The sequence below is a fragment of the Siniperca chuatsi genome, linkage group LG2 (assembly GCF_020085105.1).
Source record: "Siniperca chuatsi isolate FFG_IHB_CAS linkage group LG2, ASM2008510v1, whole genome shotgun sequence".
NCBI classification, from domain to species: Eukaryota; Metazoa; Chordata; class Actinopteri; order Centrarchiformes; family Sinipercidae; genus Siniperca; species Siniperca chuatsi.
Window position 1 is genome coordinate 7107482 of NC_058043.1, and position 20186 is coordinate 7127667.

Below are 20186 nucleotides of genomic sequence, written 5' to 3' on the forward strand. Positions count from 1 at the left end.
AGCGTCACAACCCCCGTGTTTCGCTCTCAGAATTTGATCCATTTGGTCCGATAACATTTGGAAAATCTAGAAGAGCTGCATGATTAAATCATATTATCCCCATTCAAGTTAGCTGTGAGTCTCTGGTCAAAAGAGCATGCGCAGTATGCATTCATCTGGGTAATTTCTTTACAGCGGGAAGTGAGTTTTTGGCTTCATGTGCCACTGAGCAACTTTCATAGGAATGAACGGGGCCCCGCCTCCGACGCTGTATCTAGTTCTCTTCAACTACATCCATGGTTGTAGCCTAAAAGAAATGCATTCAAACCGAGAGCCCACCCCGCCCATTTTTCATTTACATAACGTAAGATCAGTCCCATTATAGCCAATACCGACTCTACATGCTATACTAGCTACATGCTATCATAACATCCAGAATTGATTACTGCAATGCACTCTTCTCAGATTAACCCATGACAGCGACAAGAGGTCTTTATTTGGTTCAAAACATCCTTACAAGATCTTAGAAGTTTGATCATATTTCACCTGTCCTGATGTCTTTGGATTGGCTCTTCCTAGATTTAATAACAATCTTTAGGGGGCGGAGCCTTTAAAATCTAAGATTTCAACTTGTCTTTTTTCTCTTTACTAAGGTCTTTCCTAGTTCCTAGGAAACATTAAACTGGTTTCTGCTTGTGCATCATTTTAGACACATTTCCTTCAAAATCCAGACTGACATATTTGGTATCTTTGGAAACTTTGTGATCTCCGTTAGAATTTTATATACATTTCTGTGGATTTGAACAAAGTTTGGCATGAGTTTGCACTGACTGCCCAGTGAGGTTAAAGGGGTAAAGAGAGCAGGTTAAAATGAATAAAGAGACAAACAGGAAACTGGCAGCAAGTCCACACCTGTACTGTTTCCCTTGATGAGTCATTTACCAAGTACTGTGTGTGTGTGTGTGTGTGTTGCTCCACAGTGAGTCCAGATCTCTGCCTCCTCTCTCTGCAGTGTGGGGATTTCCTTTTTCCACTCTGGTCACATGACTGCAGATATGGGTGTGGTCTCCTACATTCCTGGCCTCTCTCTTTTTCTCTCTCGCTCTCTTGTAACTCTGTCTGGCAGGCTGCGACACTCTCTCTCTCACACACACACACACACACACACATCGTCGTCTAGACTAAACACACACTGGCTCAGTGTCGGCTGTTTGACGTGCCCTGCATGTCGAAATGTGTGTGAAGTCTCTGTGGCATGATTTAATGGGATTGTGTGTGTGTGATGTGTTTCTGGGCGCAACAAGAAAAAAAGTTCCTCTCTGTGTGGAGGGTGTGGCCAGCTGCGAGTTTGCATTGTGGGATTGTGTGTGTGTGTGTGTGTGTGTGTGTGTGTGTGTGGAGGAGGTCGGTGCAGGCTGCTGGTTTAGTATGCAGAGCAGGTGTGTCTGCAGAGGCAGAGAGGAGGAAGAGGAAGGAGGATAACAGCAGCTGAACAGAGGGCCGGTCTGATTTAATATAGTGAACAGGAAGAAGACCCAAATCTTTTTCATGAACTGAAACTGGTCATGTGTGTGTGTGGGAGAGAGAAGAAGGAGTGATTTTGAAATTCAGTCATGTATAAAAATGTTTTTATGTTTATGCAATCTCGTAACAGAAACAGAAACATGTCAGTGATTGCAGCTGGGCTGTTATTTTTGTTCAATTTAAATATAAAATAAGAGACTGCAGAAAGTCAAAGTGTTTAGAAAAGTGTTTATGATAAAATATAATAAAGTTAGTGAATAGGACTGCCTGACAAGCTGAATTCAGGGCAAACAAGTACCATTGAATATTAACCCTTCTGAGGCTGACCTGCCTCGTTCCCTTTGCACAGAGTTCAATCATATTGAATTCTGACACGTGAAATTGTGACGCCAGTTTGAGAGAGGGGGTGGGACTGACCTCTCATTCAGGGAATGTTGTTGGTTTATATTCTTGTCTTATAACTGAACAGTGAAATAATCCAAGCAGCAGAGAAGGAGGGACACTCTTTGGCTTTAGTGAGTGTGAAGACAGTGACAGAGATCAATGACAGGGAAGTGTTTTTATGAGAAGCTGTATATTTTACAACTTTGTTGGAATGCTGTTGTTAGCCTGCTAGCCATGCTAGCTCAAGCAGCTTATATTTACAACTCTACCCACACTATTTCCTGTCCCTGCTGCTTATGGCTGCACAACACAAGTAGATTCTCACAGACAAACTTAGTTCTGACTGCAGCTTAACTCTGCTGAAACAACTATTACACATACATCTTCAAAAATATAATGTGAAACTGATCACCTCTTTTTTTTTTTACTAGATTGCATGACAATTTTTCAACAACAAACTGGGAAATTATTTTGGGCTACGACTATCACAACAAACCTGAGTCAAAAAGTGTTGAGTATGTTGAACCATATTGATTGATTGATCTTTATTTCGATCTATAAGTTTACTTAAATAAAATTATACAAACTCCAACCAGAAAGGTACACATGTGCTCACACCTGTCAGAAGAGTTTAAAGCAATGACTGGAAAGGTGAAGCTTATTACGACTACCCTTCTGAACCAACAAGCTACAACAAACTACAACTTTTTGACAAAAAAATCTTAACTCATGGTCCACTTACTTGCTTTTTCTGAGCTTTCAACCATATCCTACAGCCTTTTTTAGTGAATGGAACTGGCCCTGTTGTTATCAAGTGTGGAGCTTTAGTCACATGATAACAGGTAGTTGTATATGGGGGGTCTCTGCTTAAAGATGCTCTCTGGATGCGAACGTCCTCCTTGATCTTTCTCCGCTCATCCACTGACTCCTGGTCAATGACCTTTGACCTCTCCTCCGGTCGATGCTGAGACTGGTTTTGGTCTGGTGTTCACAGCTGATGTTGTCTGTCTCTGGTGTTCATTCAGTTCTCTTGTCAGGGTCCTCGCAGTTTTACTGGTGCAGTGTTCCCGACAGATGTTACATGACTGGGGCTGAAACGATTAATCAGTTAATTGAAAAACATAGTTAGATCAATCAATAATGAAAATAAACCCTAGCCCTCCCTTCAAAAGTTTTTTTTTAATTTTGCCTTGAGCAAATGGTATGTATCTTGTGAAACATCTTCTGCGACATATTCTTAATTCTTGCTGCTAAATCCAGGATAAAACTCAGAAAACACATCAAATTTAATTTAATAATAAAGAATGTCAACCCTTTGCTTATTTACTTTAAAGCTTTTAAATTTTTGTTTAGAATACTGGATTATTAATATTGTTCTCATGACAGTTTTAATGAGAATTTTGGCCCCTATAACAAAAGCAAAAGGCCTTCTAAAATATTTTAATGAAACTTCTAGCATTCTACTCAGTCTGCTGTGTTAATGTACATCAGATTTCCTAATAATAACAACATGGTGGATGTGATGTTTGTCAGTGTGAGTCATTTTGCTTCTTGGTTTTGTTTAGTTTAACCAAATGTAATCCTGACAAGTGCGCTGTGTGCGCTGCCAAAGCACACATCGTGTGCTCACTGAGGTGGATTATTTTTGGAAAACTGTTTATGTGTGAAAAGACGTGAATACATTTTTATGTTTTCAGGTGTTTTTCAAAAGGTTTCTATCCACACTGAAACACAAACAACAGAAATCAATCTCTTCCTCGACTTTTCCACTTTTGTGCTGTACAACCACATTTATATGAGAATATGGAAGGATAATCCAGTGACAATGAACATTCACAAGTCATAAACATGGCAGTCTTTCCATCTCTGCATGATGTGAACTCAGCATGAGACAGGATGCTTGTGGGTTTTGTTGTGTAACAAAATGTCAAATGTTTAAATGACAAATGATTTCAAATAATTTCGGCATAGTGAAGAAAGAAAAGCAGTAAAAGAGAGAGTCCACAGACAGATCCAGACATACCAGGTCAAGGATTACAGACAGCAGAGGGGACACGCGCACACGCACATATAAATCAGTTTGTTCTGCTTGGCCTTTTTAGTAATTTTCTGCACACACACTAACACACACACACAGGCTTATTGTATCTCTCTCACACACACACACACACACACACACACACACACACACACACACACACACACACACACACACATATAGCCTAAGCTGAGTGGCTGGCAACATAGTGGCTGCAGCTTAATTTCATCTGGAGTCAATAACAAACAGATAAGATGGACAAAGTACAGACACACTGTCTCACAAACACAAACACACACACATGGACAGGAACACTGAAACTCTGGTTATCTTATGGCCTCATAGATGCTCCATCTATATATAGAGGCAGCTGAAGTCCTGACATCCCTTCCTGTCGAGCTTCTGTAACTCAATACAATCTCGCATTGAGGCTTTCTTTCTGTGGTTTTTGTAGAAAACTGAAACTTGCGCTTACCATGTGGCAAAATCCTAATTAAGTCTGTAGTGTTGTTCCACCTCACTGATAAACCACAGTTACAGAAGTACATTGAATAATAAGTTTCAGATTCACCTCTCTCTTTTGTCCATACGCATCTTTTCAGGGAGTCAGGGAAATGATGTTTAAACTTCAGTGTTGTTAAATTACTGTTATCCTTATAGACATGCAAGGATTTTATATTTGTGTCATATTAGTTTCATGTTTGTGTGCAAGTTCTTCCTCAATTCTTAACTAGCTAGTTTCATATTAGTGATTTACTAACTCAGGTTTCAACATGCACATTTAAGAAATGTCTTAGCTAGTAACTAGCTAGCTAGTGACTTTAGTAATGCGCAAATTGGTTGCTAGGAAGCATCTATAGCACTGTCCAATCAAATGTAATCAACTAAATAAACAGGAAGTCAATGCATCCAAAAATAACAGCTTCAGGGACCAAATTATACATTAAACTTACCTGACAAGCCTTTTTAAATCTAGGCATGAGTTTGTTTTAATTGTCAGTTTACATATGCAGATATAAATATGTGTTTCAGCTTTAGTAGTATTCATGTACCTATTTTAGAGTCCAAGGGAAATATTCAAAAACGCTACCTAACCTAAATTAACATTTTTGCCATAATGTTTTGTGATTTTTGTGGTTAAATTTGGTGAAATATAACTTTACTAAACAGCATTTTTTCTGGTCAGATTTGTAACTCTTCCATTTCAATCTAAACCAGCCATGTATCAATAAGTTAGTTCTGTCAGTTGGTTCAGTCAACAGTTCCGCCTGTCAGTTGGTAGGTGTAAATATTTAAAATCAATAATCTAGAACTAGCTTGTGTGGTGCAACCGGTTTTAATTTAGTGATGTGTAAATCTCCACTTTGTAAACTCAGTGGCAGAGCACTGCAAAGGAGAGTCAGCTGACGTCTGTTGATTCGGTCCAACATCAGAACTCTGATTGGCTCGGTTGTTTCTCTAGCAGCGAATAGCAGGCCTCTGAATCGCTTAACAGGATTACAAACTGTCCGTTCAGATGTTTGGACCCATGATGACTCTGACAGGAACAGAGTTCAGGGACTGAAAATGGTCAAGAATAAAACCCTGAAAACAGGAAGCAGCGTCTTCAGTACGAGATGATCAGCTGTCAGAACTCATCTGTATCCAACGCTCGTCTCTGTGCGTATTATCTCGTGACTTTACAAATCACTTTCTATCTCTCAAACATATATAATTAAGTATTCTCACCTCTAAATACATATCTAATACTACGTGTCAAGCTAAGTGAACAGTGTGGCACAGCTAGAGTGTGTGTGTGTGTGTGTGTGTGTGTGTACATATTAGCCTGCGTTAATCAAACACATGCTCGTTAAAGCATAACAGCCACATAAACACTGAGTCACATGATGCAAGAAAAGGTGTGTGTATTATCTCTGTGTGTGTGTGTCATTAAGGTCTAAAGATAGGAATGCTAACATTTTGGACTGAAGCGGGTGTGGTGGTGCAGTTAACAAGCAATAAAGGTCAGTTGTGTAGTTCTTTCTTTAGTAATTCTCACAATACTTCTTCCACAGCTCACATTAGAGATGTGCCATTATCAAATCAGATTATTGTTGCCAAAAATATCACGGTTAATGGTATTATCACAATAATCATAAAACATTCCTGAAATACTACTATTCGTACTAAAATATAGTAAAATTACTTCACACCATGATGACCTTGGGTTTAATGAAAGCTAACAAACTGAACAGTGAACTGTATATTGAAGTTTTGTTGCACTGTGCAAATGAACTAACATCAAATACTCTTATAAACACCATAAGCTAAAGCAGGCTGGTTGTTTCATGTTTAATACAGTTGACTGGAAATTACTTTAAATGCAGTTTAATTTGGATTCTCTTAAATTCTATGATATTCTCTCTATTCTTATTTCTTTTGGAGAAGAACCAGACACTTGTACTCACTTTATTTTCAACGTTTCATCAGGTAAAATTCATGAATTGAATTTTAGTGTGCTGTATTTTTTTGGTTCTGTCACAGTCAGAGTTTATGATCCAATCCAACAGTGACTTCCTGGAGTGCAAGAACTTTGCAGTAAGTGGTTTCTGCTGGGTATTAATAGTTAAAAGGCACAACACACAGTTATATTAGGCTCTTACAAGCCACATTTGCACACCATCTCTGCATTACTACTAACAAGTACCACGGTCAGAGTTAAAGCTGACACGTGAGGAATGATGTCATGTCATGTCATGTCATGTCATGTCATGTCATGTAAAATGCATGCCCTCACTCTCTTAATGTTAAAACTTAGCACCCATAAACTAGTGGCGCTTCAGTAGGTCGACTTGCTAGAATTAGCATAGGAAGTCATGGCCAGAGTAGCTACAGCTAGAGAGACCAGGACCCTGGTTCGCTGGTCCTGCAGTGACTGCTGTGTCTTTGTTTGACTGTTAAAAAGGCGCTCTGTCGTGGTTAATCAAAACAAAACTGCTAATGAAGGCAGGAGCACTGTGCTGTGTCCCCCTCTGAAAACAGCGATAGTCATGATAATAGACATTGTCTGCTGTTTTGTTTTCATCAGAATGTTTCACCAAGGTGTATAGTTAAATCTTTAGTTCATGACATCCTTCCTGCCTCTCGCACACATTTTCTTTCACTGCTGACAAATGGACAAATATATACAGCATTGGACATTTTTGGCAAATATTGACATTATTGTAGCTTTTTTTTTGTCTTACCAGAGGAAAGTTGTGTAAGCTGATTCAGAGTTCAGACCAGTGATTTCTTTATAAGTACTCGGAAGGTCACTTCTTTATGTAATCAGCATTATGATCATTGGTAGGCCTGGGTGATATGTCTTATAAATAATATCTCGATATTTTTAGGCTATGCCACATTATACAAAATATATCACATTTTCTCTTAAATAACATGCCATAAATCCTCAAATAGTGCAAACATATGACGATCTTGTAGAAGATGATGCATTGCTGTAGATTAAAGTACCCAACAGTATATAAAGCAGTTAAAATGCAACATATACATTAATGCAGCAGTAATATTAATCCAGAAACATCAGATGTAATAGTAAAACACTGACAGGGACCATTTTACTGTGCAATGAGTACTTGCAGAACTTTTGGAGTGGAGTATTTTCACATTGGGGTTGGTATTAGTACTTTTGCTTCAGTAATGGACCTGAATACTTCTTCCACTTCTGGTTAGCTCGCACACAATCTAACTGCACCTGCGTTACCAGCTGAGCCTCCCCCTTTAAAGAAGGCAGCCTTGTTGGTAACCAGCGGTGTTGTTGTGAAAGTGAGCCTTTCCCTTACGTTACTTTAATCAGCCATAAAGTGTGTAGATGGTGTGTAGATGAGCTCAGGTTGCAGTAACGTTATAAGTTACTGGATGGCTGTGTGTTGTGTTTGCTGCCACAGAAAATATATAAAAAGTCCCTGTTTATGTAACAGTGCTGCAGCGTATTCTTGTAACGTTACTCTTCACAGCAGAGTTGCTCCAGACTGTGAACTAGCTAGTTAGCAGCTTCAAATCAGGCTAAAGTCACTAAAATAGCCTAAAACCGGAGGTCTCCAAAATACGTTTTGGAGCTGTGGAGCTGGAACCACGGATAGAGTAATCAGAGCGATCAGATTATTGAAGATGCAGTAGTAATGTTGCATAAACAGGGACTTTTATTTATTTTTATTATTTTACTAACTATTATACTATTTACTGTTCTGATCAGCTACATCATCGGTGACCAGAGGAAACACTGAAAACTCAAATGTGACGAAATGTTCATCAATATCGCACATTAGTTAATATTCGAATATGTCCGATATATTGCCCAGCCCTAATAATTTGTATTCACCCTGAGTTTATATGGTGACATTTGACTCAGTTTATGACTCTGTTTTATAAAGTGAAAAAAAAAAGAAAATGAATGAAGAGCGAAAATATTTTGAATCCAAAAAAAGGAAAATAGATCACTGTTTGAAGAGGATTCAGAAAACTGTTATTTTACCTCATATGACATGAGATAAAATGGCTGTTCTCAGTTCTCTGGAAACTTCATGTTTAATTATCATTGTTTACACAGCACTATTATAATTTCTATTAATGATAACAACGAGCTAACCGATTCTGTTGCTTTAATGTGAATCATTCATGTAGAATTATGTACCTATTTGGTCTGTTCTAATGAAATACTTGTACATTTCCCCCCATTAGTGCCTTATAATTAAGTAATCTAATCATCTATAATAACACATTCCATCACAATGACATCACCAACTATTTGTGTAATATACAACAAACATTAATGCAATGAGGTCTGTGGGCAGTTCATTTTATTTCCCTGTTGTCTCATTCTAATAATGACGCGACTTCTGGTCAATGAACAGACGGATAATTACTGAACACAGAAAGAGGGCATTTCTCCTGGTCTATTCAAGATAACACACACAGTGAGGAAGGTTAAAAAACCTAAGACAGTTAATAACAGAGGAGGGTAGAGGTTAACAGACAAGATCGACTAATTTGAAATTGGTGATTTTTCAAATTTCCAGGAACCTTTTTAAGAACTGAGTAACTGAGCAGCATTTTTAGTCTCTGTTTCCACCTCAACATGTCTTCTCTCCAACATCAAACCAAACATCAACAGGAAACAACAGTAAATAAAGAACAACACAATAACTCTAAAAATGCTCTACCGTTCTAATTTACCTTATTTTCACAGTTCCTTAGATGTGGTGGAAACACAAACATGAATGTGCTTATGCAACTTTTAGGCTCTCAGTTTATATCTTGTTTATTGAGTGTATTTAATGAATAGTTAATGAGTTAATGATCACAAGGCTTAGTGGTAAAGTTACAAAAATATAAAAGTCTAAGAAACAACTCTTCAGTTTAATACTAAGGCATTTAAAAAAAACTTGCTTGGAAAAAGGTTAAATTGTGAACTGACTTTAGGCAAGGGAAAGAAAACTTAAAATAAAATAACCCTTGAGCTCAGAGGTGAGGGCCAGCCCTAAACTGCTATGTCGGTGAAACTGGTTTTGTCTGTTTGCCAAAGGAAGAGGAGTTTTATGTGTGGAGGACGGTTTTCGTGCCAAAAACTCTGTTCCTTTGTTTGAAACTTTTGGCACGGCTCTTCATGGTTTCTGACTCTAGTGAATTTAAGTTTTACTTGCAAAATATCACATACTCAAACATCACTATGGCCATGCAATCACATTTAGAGAAAAATTATTCAACAAACAACTATTTCAGCATATCATTCAACCAGTTATCTGAGACTTTTCATTAACTTTAACAGACATTTTTAACACTACTAATAAGTGGCATAAGGTTAAACAATACTGTATAATAGCTACAATATTATACAGATTCATAATCGCGATGGTTGCAGAGACTTCTGTCTGTTGGTCGGTAGGTAACAATGCTGTCATCTGGTAAACAAGAGGTTAACTCCCTAAATTAATAACCTGCTCATTTCATGTCCTACAAAAATATAAGTTGGATTACACATCAAGGAAACGTGCTGAATAATGTTAGCTGGATTACCGATTGGTTATATAGCTAAATTACATTAATTCAGACTTGGGTTACAAAGCAGGAATCTCGCAGTTCCTTCACTTAGGAATGTACTTAACTTTTATGATAGGTGTCTGGCAAACCTTACCTCAGACCACATCAGGAGGTGAGAGAAGAAAGAGTGTATTGGTTTGCATGTGTGTATGTGTGACGTGTGTGAGACAGATAAGGGAGGAGAAAATGTTTTTAGTTTCTCTTCCTTTAATTAAACTAATCCAGAGAGTCACTTTATTGTCTTAAAATTTTGCTGTTGCTCCATTAGCATGCCAAGACATGTCCTTCCTCTGGGGTGGAAAGTTCTGGTCTTGTCTGACAAGTATCCAAATTGACACCTTTACTGTTTGAGAGGGGAAGAAGTCAGTTTGCATCCAGAGGTCTGAGCAGAGTTTATTCGAACTTCCCCCCATGAAATTCCACCAGGTCGTAAACGATGTTGCTGTGTGTTGGTAAATGTGGGGAGACATTCAGCTCCCCTGTTCTCACTACATTCCCGGTTTAGGTGTAGTTCCTGAGGGCCCTACAGAGAACCCTCTCACAGACACCACAGACGCGCTGAGGTACTAACCGGTACAGTGGAACAAACCAACTGAACCCTGTAGTGTTTACAGTGACGGCTCCGGATGTTTAGGTGTCATTCAGTGCCCCCAATGAATAAATTGGGCTACTCAAAAATGCAATAAATTTGCATTTATATGTTGTAGGACAGGTTTTATTATGAATAGTTTTATACAATTTTGAATTGTTTGAGTTGTGCAGCTTTGGAACACAGTAAATCTGTATATGAATGAATAATGAATGGAGTGTCTGTGTTTCAGGGAAATAAGAACCATTTTGATATTGTAGGATATACAGAGCCATAGTTCTGTCAAAAAATTGACTGATAATGTAAAACAAACAAAAAAGCTAATATTAATGGGTTTTTTTAACCTTATTGTTTTACTTTTTCTCATTTCTATTTGGGCAATCATTTTCTGGGTTTTGAAACTACAGTTCCCCTCATGCTTTAAGGGATTCAAGCAGGAAGTAGAGTTCTGAAGTAGGAAGAGTGATTTCAGGCAACCCTGGTTCACGAAGTAAAAGTCCCATTAATTTCCTCCATAGACAATGTTACGTGAGTGACAGTTGGAGCCTTTAAGGCTTTGATGGACATGAAACTCTCCTGGTTGAAACATCAGTACAAAAGATGAAGAACTGTGTTAGAAAATATCTGGTTCTTTGATAAAAACAAAAGGTACACATAGGTGGACATAAAAACCAGAAGGTGAGAAATTCGACTTGTGCATTTTGGCTCATGGGTATTATAGTATTTAAACCCGTCTGCCAAACTGATGGAATAAATTCCCAAACAACTGAACATTATGAGCTTCAGAAAGATAAATAGTTATGTATACTTATGGCAGGGCTGTTGTATAGGACTGCATTTGGTTATACAGGTGCTCCTAAGGATGTTGCACAAACAGCATTTCCGTAAATATTCTGTCATGTCTGAATGAAGCTGTAAGGAACATTTACATTCAAGTAATGTACTGTATGTCAATGTTTTCAACTTTACATGCTCTTAAAATGGCTCTGTGCTCCCCCACCCCCCAGGTTTGAAAACCACTGACTTAGGCAATTGCCTGTGTCATCTATACCACAAACCACCACTCAGGAGATCCCTGACTCCAGCACCAGCAGCAGTACTTATCTAACAGGCTGGGATGCTGTGTGTGTGTGTATGTTTCATGTTCTTATATCCTGGTGGGGACTTTAACCTGAATGCACACTAACCCATGGGGACTTGTGTCACCGTGGGGACAAAAATTGAGGTCCCTATGGGTAGAGACTGCTTTTTGATGGCTAAGACTGGGTTTTAGGGTAGAGGTTACAATTAGGTTATGGTTAGGGTTAAGGTAAGGGTTACGGTTAGGCATTTAGTTGCGATGGTTAAGGTTAGGGTAAGGGGCTAGGGAAAGCATTATGTCAATGACTGTCCCCCACGGAGATAGTGAAACAAACGTGTGTGTGTGTGTGTGTCTTGGACAGAACATTAAACAGTGAAAAATGGAGGACAGCCTTTGATGTGCACTTACATAATCTGTGGTGATGGGTTGGAATGCCACACTTTGGACACACACACACACACACACACACACACACACACACACACACTGACACTGACCCAGTGGAGTTGGTGTATCGTCCTCTGCTTGTTGTTGATTGGCTCTCAGAGCTGCAGTGTATTAAGTCCTGAACTCTGGTTCTTCATCAGCAGGACAAAAGAATCCAGCTTGCTTGTTGCTGTACTCATTTATTTTTCCAATACCTTTGGTCTTGGTCATGGTCTCTTATCTTTTTCTGATTGGTAATCACTACAATTGAATTTGTTATCCAGTACTGTTTTCTCAGTTTCACAGTAGCTTCCAGAAATAAATTGAAAGGCCAACGCCTGTGTTGGAAGTGTGTTTAGCTCACTGTATAGCTGTGTAGATTTACTCAGTTGTAGAAGGGATGCTGAACTGTCAGGCTGATGCAATTTTAGGGTGCATTGGCTTGTAAATAGTTTTGTTTCAGTGATTTCTCATTTTTTATGTGACAATCCAAGAAATACTTTTTTTATTATCACTGCTAGTTTTTTGTCTTATTTTAGACTTTGCGCTGATCTGAGTGTTAATGAGTGTTAGATTAAGGTTTATTTATTTTTAAAACTTAAAAATAACAGATTGAAATTGATGTACTGATTTACTTTCCAGTGATGCATTCTAGTTTGATGTTGTGGAGGAAGATAGAAGACTTATCCATAAATGAGAGAAAAGACCTACTTTCTACATCAGAATCATAAACTCAGAGCAGACGGTTCAGGGAGAGCAGATATTTACAAACCAATTATGTGTCTCAGAGGAGCAGTGCGAACTGATAATCAGTTTATATCATAATAACCTCGGTGATTCAGCGGACTCCTTTAATAATCTGAGATGAGAAACTTTCTTCTAATTGGCCCAATTAGTCTCTGTGCTATTAATTAGTAATAATCAAAGAGTCCTGAACTGATCGGTCTTCTGCTGCTGCTGATGTTTGACTGCTGTGTGTTCAGACTGTTTCCTGTCTGGATCTGGTTTATAAAAATCCTGTTTTCCTGTTTCTGTTTCCTCCACAGCGACAAGCCAGCAGAACATGTTTACCGCCCTGTTTCCCGAGAGGAGCATGCACGTCCTGGTCAGGAGTTAACCTCAGCGCTCATCTCCTCCACCTGCCTCCTGTGAGAACTACACTACCCATATAGCTGTGAACTGACTACCCAGTCTGACATTTAGATCAGTTTAACAAAGAGACACTCAGAGGAACAACAACTACAACAACAACAACACTGCTGTGAAGAGGACCAACATGGCCAACAACACGGCGGACCACCCTCCGGGGAATTCGGTTGCAGAGGGCAACCATGACGGGGACTTTGGGGTGACCGTGGCAGATCTGAGGAATCTGATGGAGCTGCGGAGCGCCGAGGCTGTCAGCAAGATACAGGACACGTACGGAGATGTGCAGGGCATCTGCCGCCGGCTGAAAACATCACCTATAGAAGGTAAGACACGTCCAACACACAAAACCAGACAATCGACATGTTAATTTCCTGGTTTAAAAAGAGTCCATAATGTGGAGCGCCTTAGTAGGCGCATGCCATATAACGCCAGCTCGACTCCAGCCAACAACTTCTGCTGTGTGTAAATGCCCATCTCTCTCCCCCCGTCCTCTTCACTCTCACTCTGTCCAATAAAGGCCCCAAAAATATCTTTAAAAAAAAAGTCCATAATGCAGAATATCGCCAGGAAAGAACTGATTTTGAGTGATTTAGATTTTGTTTTTTGCCAAAAATACTAAAAAGTCACATGTTTGGATATTAAAACTCACACTTTAGGCCTTTTATCTTCAATCAAAGCTCTGTCAAACACTCAATTGTTGTGAGTGTGACAGGGAGCGGTGAAGAAAGACACAAACATAGCCTAATAACTAGAATTATTATTCACCTTTTTTGCCGTTCCATGGCCTGCTACGGTTTCACGCCCCAGGGATTGGGAATCAATATTAAGTCATATTAAAATCAATGGTTTGAATCATCAGTCATCAAGCTGCCAATTTGAATCTCATTCTGTAAAATTATTGGCAAGGCTGATTTACAAACCAGGCAAATCAGGCAACTGCCCCCCAAAAGCCCCAGGTTCATTGCGTGTCAGTTGGTTCATTAAATGTACATTTGTTTGACAATTTGCACTGCTAATGTATCAACAAATGCAGGTCCTGTACTATTAGCTAATCTTGTGACCCTGTCCTGACTTGTTTAATAAAAATCCAGTTTTAACTCCTTGACTAGGGACCAACAGCAAATTCTTGCCGTGGGGCGCCCTGATAGAATCACCCAAAAAGGAATCACTAACTATTAAAATAAACAAATTGGCGAATCGGAGTAGACTTCTGATTTGGGTTCAGTCCTAACACACACACACACACACACACACACACACACACACAAATTAGGAGGTGACAGTGTGTGAGCCATTAAACAGTGATGATTCATACAAACAAACAACATTTATGGTAAAAACAATGGACACACTTATTTTGTGGTGATAGATGATCAGTTTGGATTTCAGTCAGAGCTTCGTGTGAGGCCAGAAAATGGCCGACATGCTGCTGTTTGTTGTTTCTCTCTCCCTGTCTCATCTTTTCATCCTTCTGTGTGTGTGTGTGTGTGTGTGTGTGTGTGTGTGTGTGTGTTTGCAGCCATCGGCCCATTCCAGGATTGAAATTAGTTCCAGCCCGTTCCCCTAATGGCTCCATAGATCATTGCTCTGTTCCATTTAGTAATCAGAGGACAGCTGTAGTCGCGTCCTCCACGCAAGAAATTACTCACTTTAATGAAGAAACTGTAATTATATTTTCACTGCAGAGATGGAGGGAGGAAGGTAGGGAGGGAGGGAGAGAAAAAATGGGCGAGGGAGGGGGCTAAATGTAAGATTGAGGGCAAACACACGCACAATTATTGAGTGTTACAGTTAACTAGTGTCAGTCCTGTTTCAGTCCAGATACAGTTTGCTGTCTGTCCTTTCTCATCAGTATCATTGTCTGTGTTTGCATTTTATAGTACTTCAGTGATTCAGTATTTCAAGTCAATAAAATTGTTGGAAAAATCTCCAAAACCACTGGATCCTACATTTCCCATAACGCAAATGGTTACTGCCTTTCATTACACCTGTGCTGCCTGGTAAACAGCCACACCTCCAGTTCGTAAAGGCAGACTTTCTGTTATAAATTTGTAGTCTCAAAGCCCAAGCTGAGATGACCATGATGACATTACTATTACATCATCAGGGTTATTTCTTCCTCCAGAGCCACAGAAGACATTATACGACAGTTTTCACAGGCTGAGTAGAACTAACCATGACTAATAAATTGACTTTGACATGTAAAATCTGTGGAGTGGCCCTTTAAATCTGTATTTATGATTCTTGGATTTTACCCGTTAATAGCACCACAGCTGTGTCCGCTTGAATAAGGAACTCCAAAGTAATTGTTACAGTCTTTGATTCACTTTGTGACAGAGTGACGAGAAGCAGAAGGTTTGCAGAAGTAGTGGGTTGTATAGATAAAGTCCTCTATCACAGTAAATATAGTATATATGTAAATTTATATTGTGATATTGTATATCATTGTATTACAGCCAGATTTATATGGGAGGCCAATATTATCAGACAGTTTTAGCTTTTCACAGACATTTCAGCATCGGCTAATATTGTAGTTCCAATTTGACAGAACAATCCCAACCCAAGATCCACTTACTAGTTTTTTTTTTTTAGAGCTTTCAACTTTATTACTCAGTCTTCTTCAGTGGAGCTCAGAAGTTGTCATGATTTCATACATAGCACTATTAGGACTTCTTAACGGTTCTAATGGTTGAAAGCTCTGGAGAAAAAATGGCTAGTGCATTTTACAACTACAGGCCCCACAGTTCTGTTAGAAATCACACATGCATCGACCACTGGGGGCAGCAAACAGCTACTCTGTCAGAAATGCAACAGAGGAAGAAGAATCTGTTTACAGTGCAGCCAAGCCAGTGCAGTGGGTTGAGATGATTCATCTTCTCACTTTGTTTTGATAAAAAAAAGGAAGTCAATAATTGGCCTTTGGCCTTTAATTGGCCTGATTTCATGCTGTGCACAGCACAGTAAAAGGGGTTGTTTACCTTCATGATGTGTTAGAGGTGTGCCGGCTCTCAAAAACTTCTGTAGAGCCTGTCACCTGCAGCTCTTCATGGAACAGCTCGCTCTCAGCAGATCATTCAAAATGATCTACTGACATTAATTGCAGAATTGTCTTGTTTTGTAGATGCTTGTTTAGTGATTAGTGGCAGTCAGCAAAACACCTCAGTGACAAATGCATTGCACTTCCTTTGGCTGCCTCACAATAAAAACCACCCCATGGTTTGCCAGTTTAACACTTTTAATGTGAAGCAACATCAGCAACAAATGGTATGTTTTCATTAGCAGTACCTTAACACAGCTCTGTTTCCTGTGAATCTCTAGTCCATGTAAGGTCATTTAAATCTGGTGCAGAAAAGGCGAAAACTAGTAGCCTAAATGGAGAGTTATTTACAGTATGTAAATACATTGAATGGCTATTGCTGAAAAAATGTTGACCATAAATGGTATCAAAAATGGGGGACTGAAATAATGACAGTCATTTGCGTTATAAAGAGCCAGTACAAGTCAGTACCGTGTCTCTGTGACAAAATCTACACGAAACCTAAATTTCACACAGTGGTTATCTGTTTATCACGTTAAGCTGATTTCTCACATTGATCTGGTTGTGGCCATGTAAACACAGTCAGTGTCTGTCCTGAACTGAAGCTGAGAATCATGTTTCTCACATACTCAAACACAACAGAAAACTTGTTCTACTGTCTGATAGCCAGTTGACAGTTAACTAGCTCTGTAACAGAAGTATTATGTTAGCAGTTAGCAACTTCACACAGTTATATTTAACTGTGTTTCTGTATCAGCTCACTGTTCTGGCTGTGATAATGAGATATTTCTTCTTCAGCTGCGTTTACTTTCAGTCTGTAAAATCAGCTTCTAGTTGGACACTGAGCTGACTGTCGTTGTCCCGAGTTCAACCTGACCACACACACACACACACACACACACATACTCATCCTAAAACGCACACACAGGGCTCAGCTGCAGCTGCATCCTGCTGGTTAATGTGTATTGATGAATCAGTCTGCTGCCTCTTTGGAGGTCATTGATCGTCCTTCTTATCATTTTACAAAATCTGAGTTTATTTCATGTTGAGAGGACACGCAGCCTCTGAGCATGAGACACACAGCCAGATGTAAACTTTATTTAAACAGGACCTGGGTTACAAAGAGCTTCACAAAGAGACACATACAGACCTAAAAATAAACTACTATTTTAGGAAAATGCTAATGAACAGCAACGTGTTCTGTCACTGCTCAGTTGATGATTTCTTTTGTAGAGGAGTTAGTCTCTTCAGACGAACATCCAGGACTGATAGCTGAAACTGGCAGATAAAACTGCATTTAAACAGTCACTGACTGTGTCATCAGCTCATGATCAGATGATCAGTTTTATGCATATTGAACAGTGTGGGCGTTGCAGAGATTGTGTGCTGTTTCTCTTATGTACAGATATTTGTCCCTCAGATTAGAGCTACACACAACATGTAATCAGATGAAACTGATTGGGCAGATACTGGACAGATGCAGTTTGTTCCTTTGTTGGATGTGACCAATTGAACCTCCTCAAACCTGTAACTAGGGCTACAACTAATGATAATCCAGTCCATTGATTCCCAAACCAGAAGTCCTTGTATTCCAGTAGGTTCTTCTGCAGTTACCATGTTGTACGTGAAAAGATTGTGGAGTAGCTCAGCTAATTGGAAAAAGCAGAAACATGTACTGCACACATTTGTGTTCAGGAGGACAATTAACAAAATGTTGCAAGGCTGATCTTTTGTATATTTATCGTCACAATAACTAATAAACTACCAGCTACAACAGGCCGACTGCACAGGATATGTCTCCACCAGAGTCAGAACACCACCTGCTGCGATGTGTGAAAGCTAGTTAGCAAGAGAGCAGATAAGTCGGATTAAAATGTAACGAACAAATGGTTGAAACGTCCAACTTCTGTCAAGTGGTAGTACGAATATAAAGTTGATATAAACTAAAGAAATCAAACCTTTAAATTCAACTGAAATTTGAATTACTTCAATTACTTACTTTTTGTGTAAATATAAGCTCTGCTGCTGAAATTGTGCAGATGTTCATTTTTCAAAAGAGAATAAAACAGTTTTTGGACTGTTGAAAAAGCATCCAAGCTTCAGGCCTCTTTGTGGGCGGGTCCCATTGCAGCTGCTGACTGACATTTGAGAATCAGTGTTGCTAAGAGATTCATTGTCAACTTCTGTGTTGACTACGCCTGTAATACAGACTGGAGAACATCATGCTGTAAATCCTCCAAACATTGATGCAAGACATCCCCCCTCCCTTTTTTTCAACATGCCTACATAGCGTTAGTTATGTACCATTAGCGATTTAAGACGTCTGATCCATTTACAATGTTCAACATTTGGGAGGACCCATGTGTGTTAAGTTTGTGTTCCACTCAGAAAGTGGAAGCTAGATAGCCTAGCTTTCTAGCATTAGCACTGATTACCATTACCTTTTGTTAATTTTACATCAGCAGCTCCTGCACACTTGCAATATAAAAAGGGGCCTTGATGTCTTTCATGGGTCTAAATGTGGCGACGGCAAATGACCAGACTGTCAAAACTCACAGATATAGTTAGTCCTGTGACCTCAGTACTCAGTACGTTACTCTGTGATGGAAATCATGTGGGGAGTTCTCAAATTTCAGATGGGAGTAAGCTAAAGTCGGTCCCCAGCTGGTTGACTGCCTGTTTGGCTGTTGGAGCTGAAGTGAACATTTTGAAAGCCCGCCCACACAGATATTTCTAATTAAATTACACATAAGACAAAAATGTTTGGAAACCACTAGTTTAGTCTATAAAATGTCAAAAGACATTTTAAAAAATGCCCATCACGATATCCCACAGCCCAAGTTGAAGTACTTATTTGGTTTTGTTGACATGTCTTGTTTTGTCCAACCAACAGTCCAAAACCCAAAGATATTCAGTTTACAATGATATATAACAGAGAAAGCAAATCCTCTCAGTGGAGAAGCTGGAACCAGAGAAGGGTTTTTTAGATTGCTTGATGGATTAAATAACTTGTTGTTTTAGCACTAACTGTAACTACACAGTGACCGCAAGAATTGTGATTGGTCAGTTTGGGCTGCAGTCAGTATCCTCCTTCAAGACGACATGCAGCAGGTTGAAGAAAGCCGTCTGACACTTTTCACTAACAACAGACAAATGTGGATTTTGTGATGTAGCAAATTGCCCTCATCTCCTTACTTCAATTGCCATTCTCTGTTATACTGGATTTGTCAGGTCAATCAGGGCTCCAGACTAACTTTTTACATTTAGGTGCACCGGTACATAATTTAGGTGCACCCAATAATACATTTTAAGCGTTACTTTTTTTGGGGGGGATAATATATAAGGTACAAGGTAGAATTATTTACCATTTTACAACAGAGGGTTGTATAATGAGATTTGTGTATATTTCCCTTTATGCTACTCACAAAAACAAACGTTATATAGGCCAGTATTTAAAATAATACATTAATACATGACCCAATTTCTAAGTTATTTTTAATAATTTTTTTTTGCAGACACACTGGCTTGCTCTTTCTGTTTCTGCTCGGTTGACTTTCTTCGTCAGCAGTATGTTTTATAAACACAACTCGCGTTTTGGATTTTCTCACCCACGATTCCGTTTTCACGACAGCAGGTGGAGGCGTTTTAACGACAGCAGGTGGAGGCGTGTGGAGGAGGAAACGATCGAAACCAACGTGGTACCGAATGACGTCACTTAAACAAAACAACAGCATACGTAGGCCTACAATAAACAGGAGACTCTCTCTCTCTGTGTTTCTCTGCAGAGCATGGGACTTGTCAGTAGACCGCACGGGAGGGGTAGAACCCTGAAAATGTTTAGTCGCACTTACCAGATTTTTTGTCGCCCTGGAGCCCTGTCAATACCAACATCAACATCTGA

General features: G+C 39.3%; 1 protein-coding gene across 7 annotated transcripts in view; it reads left to right on the forward strand.

The window, feature by feature from the left end:
* The window catches only part of LOC122864429 (plasma membrane calcium-transporting ATPase 1-like), a 109991-nt gene that overhangs the window by 27327 nt on the left and 62478 nt on the right, over positions 1-20186 (forward strand). For all 7 annotated transcript variants that reach the window (XM_044171887.1, XM_044171865.1, XM_044171895.1 and 4 more), the window contains exon 2: positions 13146-13571. In XM_044171887.1, the coding sequence (XP_044027822.1) occupies positions 13376-13571 (196 nt within the window). In that variant the 5' untranslated portion in view covers positions 13146-13375. The remainder of the gene's footprint in view (positions 1-13145; positions 13572-20186) is intronic.